This window comes from Haliotis asinina, chromosome 6 (assembly GCF_037392515.1).
Source record: "Haliotis asinina isolate JCU_RB_2024 chromosome 6, JCU_Hal_asi_v2, whole genome shotgun sequence".
NCBI lineage: Eukaryota > Metazoa > Mollusca > Gastropoda > Lepetellida > Haliotidae > Haliotis > Haliotis asinina.
In genome coordinates, this window is record NC_090285.1 from 55049807 (window position 1) to 55064856 (window position 15050).

General features: G+C 40.5%; 2 protein-coding genes across 2 annotated transcripts in view; both read right to left on the reverse strand.

Moving 5' to 3' along the window:
• LOC137286460 (dynein axonemal heavy chain 1-like) overlaps window positions 1-7975 on the reverse strand; it is a 91977-nt gene extending 84002 nt beyond the window's left edge. Inside the window, exons 1-11 of the mRNA XM_067818344.1 lie at window positions 7869-7975; window positions 7230-7404; window positions 6718-6790; window positions 5928-6016; window positions 4295-4383; window positions 3856-4148; window positions 2762-2923; window positions 2227-2479; window positions 1562-1719; window positions 923-1137; window positions 29-196 (exon numbers count right to left, since the gene is read on the reverse strand). Coding sequence (XP_067674445.1) covers window positions 29-196; window positions 923-1137; window positions 1562-1719; window positions 2227-2479; window positions 2762-2923; window positions 3856-4148; window positions 4295-4383; window positions 5928-6016; window positions 6718-6790; window positions 7230-7394 — 1665 coding nt within the window. The 5' untranslated portion in view covers window positions 7395-7404; window positions 7869-7975. The remainder of the gene's footprint in view (window positions 1-28; window positions 197-922; window positions 1138-1561; window positions 1720-2226; window positions 2480-2761; window positions 2924-3855; window positions 4149-4294; window positions 4384-5927; window positions 6017-6717; window positions 6791-7229; window positions 7405-7868) is intronic.
• A 2912-nt stretch (window positions 7976-10887) lies between these two features.
• LOC137286696 (bifunctional 3'-5' exonuclease/ATP-dependent helicase WRN-like) lies at window positions 10888-12677 on the reverse strand. The gene has a single exon (XM_067818675.1). The coding sequence runs from the start codon at window positions 12513-12515 to the stop codon at window positions 11661-11663; it is 855 nt and encodes a 284-aa protein (XP_067674776.1). The 5' UTR covers window positions 12516-12677; the 3' UTR covers window positions 10888-11660.
• Between the last annotated feature and the right edge of the window lie 2373 nt (window positions 12678-15050).

Sequence of the window (15050 nt, forward strand, 5' to 3'; positions counted from 1 at the left end):
AAGTTGACAGGTTCTTATAACACTGTACCTGCATGATAAACTTGACCATCTCCATGAATTTCTTGAGTTTAGAGATCTGATACACCTCCCAGTTTGTCTCATGGATGTTGAACCAGCCCTTGCCAACATCTCTCAGACAGGTCCGGATGCTGGCTCGCAGCGTGGTGATCCAGCTGTCCTTCAGGAAGAGTGACACCTGGTGGCAGACAGAGGTATTACCAGCAACTGTACATATTCACAAAACCAGACTTAAAATGGTCCTTCAGCAATCCATGCATGTTGAAGACGAGGACCTCGTGTTCAGGATTGCTGACTTGTACAAGAGCATGACAGTGTACCTCAATTACAAAAATTGATGCTCTGATGTCAATTACTACCTTGTCTAGTTCAGCATCAATTATTTACACAAATTAAATGCAACAGCTGTTTTTTGATGATAGCACTACAGAAGTTCATTCCATCAATTTTAGTTTATCAGAAAGTTAAAGGTTGCAGACTGAAGCAATAAAAATCTGTTAATCCAAAGGTACTGGGTGAATAAAGAGTGATGAGAGCTAGGCTTGAATCATATGGCACGCTTTTGGTGGCAACGGGAAGGCAACTCACTGGGTGAGTGATTTTACGATTCTTCAAGGAACTAAGGGATTCAAGTTTCAATGAAACCTTTGAAAGGAGAAGGGAGCAATAAGGCATGAGTCAGGATAAGGAAAAGAATTCGGTATAAAGCAATGTCTCCTAGATTTCATATCATGTTTGCAAAGAAGACATCTCGAAAAGAGTTTTCGAGCACAAAGGGGTCAAGTTTGACAGGGTGGGACTGAATTGTGCAACATCAAAATATTTTGTTGTCTGAACAAGACTTTGTTGACTTATCTGCTGTTTGTTGGAAAATCACTACCATGAATCAGAGGTATTTTCCTACCTGAGAAGTTGTCTGCGACTGTGTCTGTTCGAACTCCTCCAGTCTCATGGGTTTAGCAGTAGGGACATGGAACAGCGGCATGCCTGCCACCTTATTACATTCTGTGCGGACTTTGCCTGTTGCTTGAATACTCTCTTCACGTGTCAGTAGTGAGTTGAAGGCAAAGTTGTCATACTGCTCATCAAAAGGATATTCTGGCACATCCAGACAACAACCTGCCAAAACAACAATACATCAACAGATGGTCACTGATGTATTGCCCAATGAATACATTTCAAAAGATTTCTATAAGAAAACTACAAAAAGATTAAGAATAGGTTGAGGTACTAAACAGATTAAACAGGAAGTTACTAATGTGTCACCACAATGGTGATACACTACAGCCATGACAGAATGAGTCGGTTTGGCTTTACGTGGCTTTTAGCAATATTCCAGCAATATCACGTCAGGGGGCACCAGAAATGGGCTTCATATAAATTTTCACCATGTGCGGAATCAAACCCGGGTCTTGGTGTCACAGATGAACACTTTAACTACTAGTCTACCTCTGCCCCCTGCCATGATAGAATCTCTGGTCTGCTGTTCTGGTTGCTACTGAAATGGTAAACAGCAGCTGATATATCTGATAACAGTACTGACCTCTCCGGGGAATGCTGACTTTCACAACAGCAGGAACAGAGACAAAGGCAAACGTGTGTGGATCTTCATTCACTGTCTTCTCAAAGATGATTCTATTCATTGAGCGACAGAAGTCAATGTTGACCTCCTTCTCTAGCACTTGTACATAATCCTCCACACTGCAACACAACATGCTCATATGCAGGGTACAGTCAACAAAAGATGTTCATATGCAGGGTACAGTCAATAAAACATGTTCATATGCCTGGACTGTCAACACAACATGTTCATATGACTGAGTACAGTCAACGTAACATGCTCATATGCCTGAGTACAGACCATTGGATTCTATCAGGCTGTTTAAGTTAATGGCTACTTCAGAGAAGATTACTAATGTTTAACTGTTACTACAAGCCTTGGGAACATGGAACCTGCAGAATCACCCCCAGGAATATTACACTGATCAGCAGATTTCAGACCCAAAGGTTCAACAGAGTGACCACCATACACTGGGACATTAACTCAAGACACAAAACTGAAGAATGCAAAATTTATAAAATACAAAGGAAAACACAAAAGAAGAAAACATAAATTTGGAGACGTTTGCCACAGGAATGATGTACCTACAAAATAATTTTCCTGAAAAATGCCCTTTGCTGAACAAAGATGACAACAATACCACTCACTGCTTGTCTCTTGCCAGTCCTGGGGCACTGCGAGCCCACTCAATCATCCTCTTGAGAGATGCCTGGTCCAACTCCCCAACACCATCCATGGGCATACAGTCGATGTACAAGTTGTATCGCAGCTCTGCCTCACACAGTTTGCGGGCCTCGTAAGCTTGGGCCACACGCATGGCGTATATCTGTGGATCTTCAGCCATCAGCATCAGACGGATCCTCGGTATCCAGAATTGGTTTGATAACATTACTTTAGTCCCTGCAAAACATGACTTCAGGAATAGAATGATTTGACATAAAGTGTACGAGATATTTGCCGCATACTGCACATATCTCGATTACTTTACAAACTTGTAGACATAATTCACTATCAGATTTAAAGGCGTCATTGAGTAATTAATGTTAGGAAATATCCTAAGGAACTGACTTTGCGAGTCAAAACATTCTGTATTAAAAAATCACATAAAGTTCTCATCCATAATCTTATAAGCAGTCACAGCAAAGTTTAACTCTAAAAGTTATCCCCAGAGAAATGTCTCACCATCATCAAGTTTTCCCCCATTCAGTACAGGTCTGTCTGAAGGGTCTACAACTCGGCCAGATTTGTTGACCTTCTGCACCAGGTATCTTTTACTTGTCTCATCATAGTCAAGCACTCCCACGCGGAACCAGTCGTACTCGATGCTGGGGTCTGTGGGCTCCTCTATAGGCGCAATCACAATAAACTCATGTCAACCCACACTTCAACACAGAACATGTTGTTCCCAGTACTTATTCACATTACTTTATCTAAACATCTAGGTGTTCAAAAGTGAAAGAGAGGAAATTCAGTAGGATGGCTAGTTTGTTGTTTGATGTGGCAGTCAGCAACTATACTCCAACTATATGGCAGCGGCCTGTAAATAATCGAGTCTGGATCAGACAATCAAATGATCAACAGCATCAATCTATGCAACTGATACGATGACATGTGTCAACCAAGTTAGCAAGCCTATCACCCAATACCATCAGCTGTCTCCTACAACAGGCATGGTTTACTGAAGACCAATTCTATCCCAGATCTTCACAGGTTAAGTAATTCAGTGAATGGAAAGTATAAGCTATGAAAGATCAGGGCATGTTACAGGCATATGTCAGAGGTACAATCGTTACCACAAGGAGAGAATAGTATATTATTGTAGATAAGCCATTCTCATAGATGACCCCCTAACATGGCCCTCAAAATCAATATCAAAATGGTATGTTTTGTAAAAAAGCCGACACCCTACCATAAATGAAAGTTCCTATTTAATGATACACAGCAAGACATAAAATGTCCTCAGGTACAAAATATCCTCTATCCCAAGATCAGTGCCTCATCCTGGCTTAATTTAAAAAGCCAGGGACGACAATCTTTCCACAGTGCAACTTGTGTATCCCTTCCTAATTAAAAACAGGGAACTAAAACAGAGCATACAATACGCTTACTCTCCACATTTGTATCTTTGGTGGAGCACATAATACGCTTACTCTCCACATCTGTATCTCTGGTCAAGCATACAATACACTCACTCTCAACATCTGTATCTCTGGTGGAGGGCACAATACACTTACTCTAACCATCTGTATCTTTGGTCGAGTACACAATACACTTACTCTCCACATCTGCATCTTTGGTTGGCAGCAATGCAATGCCAGGTACTGGTTTGTGTGTCCCATTCTCTTGTCCCAGGGCAATCCATTCACCAGGAGTACGACTGTCAAACTCCTCATTGTCGAAGATGTGTAATGGCAAATAGGGTGGGAAGGGGGCTGGGTCACTCGGGTCCGCGTTCAGAATGACATTGTTGTTTCCGTTCACCTGCTGTTTGGGCATAAGCAGCTCTGTCTGGATGTTATGTGCAGTCAGCAATTCATTGAGGTCAAGGCTTGCATAATGTCGTCGCCGTCTGTACATGCAGAAAATATCATGTTAAAGCAAGCAAGGCACAGTAATGATTTTGCCATATACCTGATTCAGTCAGCTTTTTATTGGACACTCTCCTTTACAAATAACAGCTATCAAACTGAGATCTAAATTGTGTAAACAACAAACCTTTCAATCTCTATTTTCCGTGGACATTCCCCTGGCTTTGTGTAGAAAGGAAGTTGAACTTTGGGCTCGGAGGCAGCCAAAGGGAAATCCTGAAATACCACATCACACATCATATCTGATACCTGCATATCTTCATATAAAGAGCTGTTTATTTTGTTTAGTAAAATGAACAATAAAAACATGTAGAGCATCTATTAAATACATATGAATGAAAAGTTATCAGAAGATGACATATCCCCCCGGAACCCAAATATTTGGAAAGACAAATCATCTGACAGTTACTTGAGTTTTTTAGACAATGTTGAATTGTTTTCATGGAAATAATGAAAAATATAAATGCTATATATCTGTAAACAGCACAAGGCACCACTACAAGACCTGTCTCATACATCTTCCAAGATCTTTTGAAAGATATCAAATCCTCCCCTTTGAGACTAAATCCAAATTGTTTCCATGGAAACTAGGCAAATGATAAATCACAAAAATCTGTAAATAGTAAAAGGCACTAGTTTAGGGTCTGCCACACATATCTACCAAGTTTTGCAGAAAGGTATTTAGAGGTTTTTTGAGTTCCGGAAACGAGGCACATCCCTCCCTTTTGAGACTAAGTCAGAATCATTTCCATGGAAACAGGGAAAATGATAAATCGCATAAATCTGTAAATAGTAAAAGGCACCACTCTGGGGTCTGCCACATATATCTGGCAAGTTCTGCAGAAAGATATTGAGAAGTTTTTGAGTTGTAGTCTGAAAATGAAGCCCATCCCTCCATTTTAAGACAAAGTCCGAATAGTTTCCATGGAAACTGAGCAAATGATAAATCAGAAAAATCTGTAAACAGCAAAAGGCACCACATTAGGTTCTAATGGATGTATCTACCAAGTTTTGCTGAAAAATATTGAACGTTTTTTGTTATACTCCAGAAATGAAGTCCATCCCTCCATTTTGATACTAAGTTTGAAATGTTTCCATGGAAACCGAGAAAATAATAAATCACAAAAGCCTGTAAATAGCAAAAGGCACCACTTTAGGTTCTCACTGATATATCTATCACTGATATATCTACCAAGTTTTGCAGAAAATTTATGAACGGTTTTTGAGTTATGCTCTGGAAATGAAGACCACCCCTCCCACTGGACTAAAACCAAAATGTTCCATGGCAAAAACGAAAAAAAAAATTAATTATAAATGCCAAAAATTTGTAAATAGAAAAAGGCACAACCAAAGGTCCAGTTTATTATATCTATCAATTTTGGTCTAAAAGCGTTGGACAGTTTTTGAGATATGCTCCGGAAACATAACGATTACAGACAAATGGATGGACGGACAGTCGAGGCGTTGACTATATCCCCCCGCATTACATCCTGGGGGAATGAAAATGGATAGCCAGTGAGGAAAAGTCCTGTGACTATAACCTTCTAGCACCTAAGAGGCAGCTTGGGACATAATAATCAGATTCTGATTACAGTGTCCAGTGAGCTACTAGTCAAATGGATACTAGGTGCTGTATATGTGAATTATATTACATCATTATTATCCCATGGGAAAAGAGGGGAAAACACTGTTTTACTTGAGTAGAATTAGACATCATGTATATCAACATTTCATCACTGTCACTGCACCATTGTACATACTGATATTGCTTTATTTTCTGTGGTAGGTCCATAGGACTGTTGGTATTTAATGGCTTCCTCAAGTCCAGGCTTTGCTGTGAATGATGTCACTGAAATGACAATGAAAAAGCCAATAAACGGATGATAAACAATATCAAGTAACTACATCTTTCGATAAGAATAAGAACGGTACACAAGAGTTTCACAGAATGAAAAGGAAACATTAAACAAATATGACAGAACAAGGTCCATGGCCTGACAGAAGGTCAGTGGTCTGATTCCCAACTCATAATGTCATCCCTAAAAGAAATGGCTTGCTGTAAATAAATTACTGCAGATAGGAGATTTAACACATACGTAATGAGGTTGACACATATGTAATCAAAGACATACTGTCATGTACATATGAATAGATGTGAAATTCTCAATACAGCTGAGTAATACATACAATCAACACATTCTTGTCTATCCTGTTATTTTAGTGTTTATGAATGTCAGACCCTCTGACAAATCCGGCAGATTCGCCGATGGAAGTCCTCCCACCATATATTTCACAATGTCTTTGACTGAAGTTGTCGTATGTGACACATCACACTTGTTTGCTATATATGAATTTTATGTTTGTTAATCATTTCAATGCCAATTATAAGAAATGTCAAATCTGAAATGTGTGCTTAATTTTTATTCCATGGGTCCTGTAAATTTGTGGGTCAGCCAGACATCTGGAACTTACAGGACCCAATGTCCTGTGACTTTGAAATACCATTCGTGAACACTGTTATTGCCTGAGTCATGGTATTCTATGACATACCTCTGGGAGTGTGTTTCTCTTTGGCTACAATCCAGAGTGTGTCTTGCGCTGTAGGTGGTCCATTTAGGACATTCTGGAACAAAGCCAGCATGCTCAGTTATTACCAAACACTTCTGTGATATTAACACTAGGTTCTTATGAGATCATTGATTAACCTGTTGAGAAAGTATCTTTCTAGTAATTACATTTATTTTGGGGGCAGTGGGGTAGCCTAGTGGTTAAAAGCGTTTGCTTGTCATGTTGAAAACCGGGGTTTGATTCACCACCTGAGTACAATGTGTGAAACACATTTCTGATGTCCCTGCCAGGATACTGCTGGAATATTGCTAAACATGACGAAAAAGTAAACTGACTGACTCATATTTGATTAAAACAAAACAAGGATGTAAAATCAATGTAATTTTACATTCGGCATGACAGATAAACAATGGTATACCCAATACAATCTTCACTAAAATGGCTGAGTGCAGACCAATCAAATCTTGCCTAATTAATATTAACATCTTCATTACCTTCGTGCTCTCTGCAGCATCTGTACCGATGATGTCGGAATAGTAACCTCTCTGCTTGATCTCGGGGTATCTTTCTCCAGACACAGTTTTAGGTGGAGTATTAACATGTGTTCTGTTTGCAGAGAAGGGCTTCCCTTGGGAACTCCGTGAAGGTCTAGACGCCATCTTTTGAACTCTTAAACAATACATTGGTAATTGTGAAACAGAATCACACATACATAAAAGAAAACATGACTGAACATATTTATCGGTCTTCACTGAAGTCTAAGGTAAAAGAAAATTATATAAATTGGAAAATACCAGTAGATCTACCATTCAGTGAGACCGATTCACTATTTTGATGTGTCAACACAATGACCCCTATCCCAACCTTGCTTAACATTTTTGAATGATTGCACAAAAGATCATAAAGGCAATTATCCCATCTCTAAAAAGTGTAACAAGTGAATGATAACACCATCACCTTAGATTCACTCAGACTCGAGGAAATTACGAATCAAATCAAGTGCAGGTGCGAGAAACATTTACACGAACGTCGCAATTATATAAGTTCGGATCAAAATAATTCAGCAGCGTATGAAGAGGTAATTTGTTAGATCTGTTTGGGAAAAACAGGTCGACCTGACAATGAGAACCTACTTTCACAGCATCCTCAGTAAAACTAATGTCGTAGCCAGTTTCTGTAATCAATTCAAGCTCGTTTACGCTTCTCACTGTGAATATGGTGTCGTTGTCATGGACACAATAAGCTAATGCTACCGTAGGACGATTGTCGTAAATAATAAAAGAAATCATACAGAGTAGTTAACTTCACACACTATGTGTATCATTCGGATAATTCATGGAAAATTCAGACACAGTAATAAAATTTAAAACAGTGACTAATGTTAATAACACGTGTCGTAAAATATACGAATGCTCTACAGCACTGCGTGCGTCCACTCACAAGGACGCTGTGTTGTAATCGCTCACATATGACGTGATTTCTTGTATTCTGTTTTAGCACGTTTTCTTTCAGAAGTGTCAAGATGTAGTTTATAATAAATTTTTAAAATGAAATATTTAGGCTAAGCGTGAGACGGTATAACATGGTGGGGCGGTTTCAAAAGAGACTGTATTTGTTGATTTGACCCGTTGATTGTTCCTATGATCGCTTACTAAAAGAAAAGTTTTATTATGGTAGACCAGAAAACAACTTGCAAAATTTCCAGCTTTATATCGCCTGAATCATATATTACATTCATCCCAACTGCAGAGAGGATACAGTAGTATGTCGTGAAACGAGTAATGTGGTAGCCTAGTGGCTGAAGCGTTCGTTTGTCACACCCCAGGCCCGGATTCGATTCCCCAAGTGGATATAATGTATGAAGCTCATATTTGTTGATCCGCCGTGATCATGCTGGAATATTGCTAAAACGGGTACGTTTGTTTTAGTCATCTAATATTGTTGAGATTATCACCCATTACCGATTGAGTGGGGCTGAGTTGAGTTAGGCTTTACATTACAATGGCATTATTCCAGCACGACGAGAACAAGTCTGCATTCGCAAACATTTTCAGTGCAAAGTTAGTTGAAATGAGTGTTATTTAAAACACACACACACACACAGACACACACACAGACACACACACACACACACACACACACACACACACACAGCGAGTGGAAGCTGTCTAATCCGGCACTCACTGGGACTGAGGAAAAAATCCGCTTTCGGTAATGTGTCGGATTGCAGAGCTGATGATAAATGGAAAAGCCGGGGAAGGGACTTGGACTGCACAAAATTCAAAAGCAAGCCACTCGTGCTTACCGACCGAGACCAGTAGATGGTTCAAAATTAAGATATTTTGATAGAAAATATACCTCATGTGTTTCAAGTGATATTGGAGATGAATAGCACTACTTGTTTACATATTTCAACGATCTGTGAAAAAAACCCCATCCCTTCCAACACTGTACATTAAGAGGCCATCTGTGTTTAATGACAAGTTTATTGCAAGGTAAAAATGTTTCGGATTTGATTAAATTGTCACCCTTTCGTCGCTTTACATCATACAATTTCAAACAGACTTTACGTCACCATTACATACTTTGTTATTGACCTCTGTAAACCCTTACTATGCTATGAATGCATAGCCTTGAAAGAAATAAAAATCAGTTCAGTTCAGCGTTGGGTCAGTAAAAAGGTTTTAATGTTTTGAGAAATGCACAGGAGATATAGGAGTGTGTTGTCTCTCTGTCAGGGCCTGGAAATGTGTTGAAGAGAAAATGGGTCAGGGCCTAGATTTTCGAAGCCCTCTTAGTGCTAAGATTGTCGTAAGTGCCATACATTAACATAGACTTACGGGTATCTTAGCGCTAAGAGAGCTTCGAAAATCTAGACCCAGGTCATTAATTAAATTGGGGTGGACCACATGGCTCAGCTAATTAGTGTACTCTGTGAGTCTGTCTTATGGGAGGTTTGTCTTTTTTGGGGAGAACCCATTGAGGTATCTGAACTATGACTTGTTCCGGGTAACTCTACACATAAGTTACATCTAGCTAGCAATATCTAGAGTATTGGGCCTCCATGCGTAAGAACGTAATAAGGAGATAAAAGCAGAAAAAAGATCAAGGATGAAAATAGCCGGCCATCAAAAGCAGAAAGGGCAAGCTACGAACTGACAGCGCCTGCTTAGAAGATGCGCAGTATTATCGGCAAGCAACGATACACATGCAGACGCACGCACACGCACACGCACGCACACGCAGTGATCACGAGGGAATAGCGAGACATTACAGAATAACCGTCCTAAGCATACGAATGACATAATCCAGACTCTCACGATGGACAAGTTATATTCATGACCATCCGAGTCTCCCAGTATTCTGTATGTTATTCACTGACATTGCTATAGAGTAAATGAAGCAAACTTGCTCATATTAGAGAGATACTTCAGTTCTCAGTTCTGCTATACCATTCTTTAGTTATAAAGTAATGAAACTGATTTGCGATAAGACGTGTTTTCCTCCACAGCAAGGTCACGCCATGACTTATAGCTGTCACTAGTTTCTGGCATTAGGCAATAAGAATCGCCCAAATGCACCTGCGCAAATACCCTAAAATAATCGCATACGATTGTTCTACTCGACTGGGTTAAATACATATAATAAGCATTAGAGCTGTGACAATATATCTTAGTATCGATAATAGTGATATTTTATCGAACGATAAATGTGTCGATACTTTTTTCCGTATCGTTGACCTCGTAGTTGTTAAGTATCAGAAATTGACGTTTATGTCAATATTTACACTGTTACTGGATCTCAAAATACTTAGTATACGTTTCTAAAGGAAATAACTGAAGATAGCATACAGGGATGTGTATCGAATCGTATCGAAACGTTCCGGGATATCGCGATACTTATCGTATCGTGAATTTTCTGTATCGTCACATCTCTATTAAGTATTCAGTCTATGCATAAGAGTATACACTTTTAGTTCAGAGAGTGTGTGTGTGAGGGGGGGGGGTGGGGTGGGGGTGGGGTGTGGGTGTGTGGGTTTTCTATGAGGGATATAGATGGCAAGACAATCGTACCCTTGCTGCCTAAATCACTGATGCTAGTATAGTCAATATCCTGCGCACATACAAATAATAAAACTAAAGGTAATTTCTTTTTTTCAAAAATAATTTCTTTAATTGTTAACGATGTGAAACAGACACTGTATGTCAACAAAGTATGTTACAGGACAAAATACATGAGGTACAATGTACAATAAGAATATAACCTTCAAACCTGTAAATACACATGTATATCAGAAATTTCATTATTACGATCACATTATGTATGTTTCATAGTTTATACAATTTCATAGTTATACAATCCATGAACAACGCAGTGATTCATGAGCTGTCGTGACGATGTAAGACTCTTGACCGTGTCGTAACTTTTTAGTGTGCAAGATGGGTTTCAGACCGCGATTATATTAGTTTTCTAGCTGTATTACAACCTGTCTTTGGGTGGATATTCCGAAGTGACGCAGTCGTAGATTCTTTCCAGTTATCAGTATGAACTCTGTGCCGACGTGTGCTCGGCGGGAATTCCTATCTTGAGTCCACAAACAACAGGTGCATTGACATCAAATTGAGACCAAAAAAGTGGTGTCAAAGTCCCCCAGGGCCCCGATCTACGAAACGCTCGTAGCCCTATGGTAAACAATAGAGTTACGACAGGCCGTAAGGGTACGAATACTTTGTGGATCGGAACCCACGGCCTTTTCATATTACCCAGATTCCTTTGTACAAAAGAACCGTAGCGCTATGCCTAGGTTTCGATAAGGGTCTTAGATCGCCTTAATGCTATCGTTAGTGTGTTTTGTACAACGGCACCCTGGTCATAGACTCCTGTCATCATTGCTTACGCTGCCAAATGAAAGCCTAGAGCCTATCTTATACATGTTCGAGTGCATTGTATATCCTCAAGCAAGCGTATGCGTCTGTAGCTGCATATAACTTCTGCTCGTCTGTCAAAGGAAAGTTGTCCCAATTTCCACATCGCACACTATCTTCTTTGTTCATCCTCATCCTGAGAACATTCCGACACAGGCCTTCTAAACTCCACGTCTCCTTAGATTTAAGTTTTGTGTTAGCTAGTTTCCCTAAGTCTATCATGGAATTCCTGATCACTTTTCTCGCTTCAAAATCAAAATCTTTCGCCAACTTCCACATGTCATTCTCGATGTTGACTCCTATTTTCTTCACACGATCGTCTTCGATGAACTTCTTCAGCATTTTCGGCAATGATCCAATCACTGATATATGAAAGAGGTAACACTTGGATTCGTTCAACGCAACCTGAACCAGCGCAACTCGACCTGAAGATCCCTTCGTAAACGTAACAGGCCACTCCAAGTCGAACCCTACACATATCTCACTGTTAGTTTCGGGGTCCAAGTATGTCTGTATTATTTCTTCACAGAGTAAGGAACAGTCCGCAGAGTTGTGAGAGTATACGGTCGATCCTGAAAAGGCTATGAACGGCATCGCTTGAGCAATGACATCGTCAGCGGACAGAGCTCCAGCTTCCGGGGTGGTGGGTGCTTTGCTCTTGTTTTTCTGTCCGTGTTTGTTTCCTGGAAGGTACTCGTAGTTAGGCTTACAGAACGGCTTTTTAATTCGTTTTACTTCAAGTTTCTTCGATTCGTCTTCCACTAGAAGTGAGTCACGTGACTGGGATTCCGGCTCACCGTCGTCAATCATCCAGTCAGGTAAGCCACGTTTCCTTGCTCGTATTCGCTTACTCATGGTTATTGATGGATGTAATGTTAGTGAAGGTGCAGGTAAATACAAGAAGCATCCATATTTTATGTAAGCACTGACACGAAACAGGTCCTTCTCGCTCACTGGACCCCCGAATGTAACGAATGTTTTTAGGTACGAGTTGGGAGTTTTCGTAAAGGGAGAGAACTCGTCATTGTCACATATGTGCTCCACACAGGGTTGCTGCAGAAGGGGACGCTTCTGTCACTTATGTGACAGCAGTGAATTTCAATCTTGCATGTTAGCATTGTGTATTCGGGGCATGCTGCATGTACGACGCCTCGGTGGCTGAGCCTGCAAGACGACTGAGTTTCTGTACTGGCGATTAGGTGCCAGTACTGTGAGACAGACTACATTTTGGTATTTGATACGGCAATGATTGATATTCTCTGTCTCTCTCTCTCTCTCTCTGTCTCTCTCTCTGTCTCTCTCTCCTAGAGGATATTAGTGGTTGTGTTTGCGTCTATGTGCTCGCGCGCGTTTTCTAGAGAATTTTCTCTGGTAGTCTAGATCTTGTGGTCTAAGTCAACAAAACGGAAACTCATACATAATGTTGGACCATTCCACATCCGACGCTGCATGCTTTATTGATCGGTATGTAGTCTGTCGTACAGACCCTGAAGTATATATATCCAAGAAAGCCCCTGCAAGTCTAGAAAATTTCATTATATTTTTGTTTTACTATGAACGTTTTTTCAGTAAATATGTTCATTTCAGAGACTAGCTGTTAGCCTAGTCGGTATGCTACGGGCAGTATGGCTTAGCCCAGCGGCTAAGGCGTTCTCATGTCAAGCTGAAGTCGGGGTTGTATTCCCCACACAGGCAAAATATGTGAATGCTATTTTTTTGTGATGTTGCTGGAATACTGCAAAACGTGGCATAAAACCTCCCCCAATGATGTGATGCATTCCTACAAATGTATGCAGAGAACACACTGTTCGCCAGGTCAGTCCGTGGTAGTATAACTAGTCCCTGGCCCGCGGCTAATAAAACTCCAGTCGTGCCAGAAACTGGTCCGACTGGCTGATGAAATTTCATGGGGTCGTTTTGTAAATATGTATATCTCTGACTTGTTAAGTTATGGTATACTTTTAAATCATGCAAGATTATGGCGTGATAAAAATGTTCATCATACTAGAAGCTTAATGATGAAACCCATGTCAGGTTAAGGAATTATTTTGTGGGCTAGCGTGACTGGATGGCAAAATTTGGAAACTATTTCGCACACTGGGTGGCAGTGGTGGTTCCATGGCCCACCTTGCCTAACTGTAGACTTCATAGGGCATATCATTTGTCATATCACTGGATCGATGCTTCACATCCAAGGTCACGGAACAAATAAACATGTACAACAGCAATTAATGAGAAGTGCCTAAGTGCCACAGCTCGCCAAGGATGGCTGACAAACAATGTACAACTGAGATTAATATCTTATAGTAACGACAGTTAGGTGTCCATTGGGACAATGGTAGTCCTGAATAGGTATTATTGACAGTTAATGAGAATGTAAGCTGAAACCAGATCCATTGGTATTATCCAATACTTGTCACAAGAGACGACCCTGGTTGATTTGAGTACATTCGTATCCTGATTGTTTCCCGCATTATCAGTCTCTGTTTACTGCTCAAGGGCGTATGTTTTTCACAGGATGTCCCAAACGGCACACGGTATCGTCACATTCGTAACTACTCGTGTCATACCGGCAGGTCACGGAAAGAGACGAGTAGTTACGAATGGGTATATCAGTCTCAGCTCCCTATGGATCATACAGCATTTTTTTCTGGAAGGGAGGGTGGGGCTGGGATTAGGTGTAGGAATCGCCGTCGTCAGCTTGCTTTAATGAGTTTTTGCACACTGCATTCAACCATATTCCATCAAAATGACGTAAAGCTGTTAGTGATCGCATCTGGACCGCACAATCCAATGATTGCTGCAAAAAGCATCGGTTTACTCATCAGAGATACGATGATGTGCTTCAAGGGAGTAAGCATGATCATCCGATTCCGATAGTTGCCTCTTACAACGAGGACATACACTTGTGGGGGTGGGGGAATCGAACCCTGAGCCTTCGGTGTGAAGATCGGACGCTTTATCCAATTGGCTACTCAACCACCCCCTGCTATCTGTAAATATCCACTTCACAGCTGTACAGATGAATTGTCGACGGGCCACCTATATTCAGGTTAGACATGTCTGACTGCGGCTTTCAGTTATTTCACTCTATAATCCCCGCAAATCGCACGTAAAATCTCCAGGTTCGACACAATGTATACCAGGGTCTTTTGATGAAACAGACCTCGTACTTACATCGATAATGAAGCCATTGCTTTGATAAGTAATTATTGCTATTTCTTTTCGGGGAAAATTGCCGTTATCTGAGATATGTGGAGCGACTTAAGTGCCTTTGTGGTGGGATATAACAAAATATAAACATGAAAAAATTCAAGCTCCCGTACTTCTCCACATTGCTAAAATGTTGTTTTTCTTTTTTTAAATTCTACCTTTCTTTTCGTATTGCTT

Bases quoted from the DNA above. Each gene is read 5' to 3' on its own strand.
- LOC137286696 (XM_067818675.1), bottom strand. From the start codon at position 12,515: ATGAGTAAGCGAATACGAGCAAGGAAACGTGGCTTACCTGACTGGATG.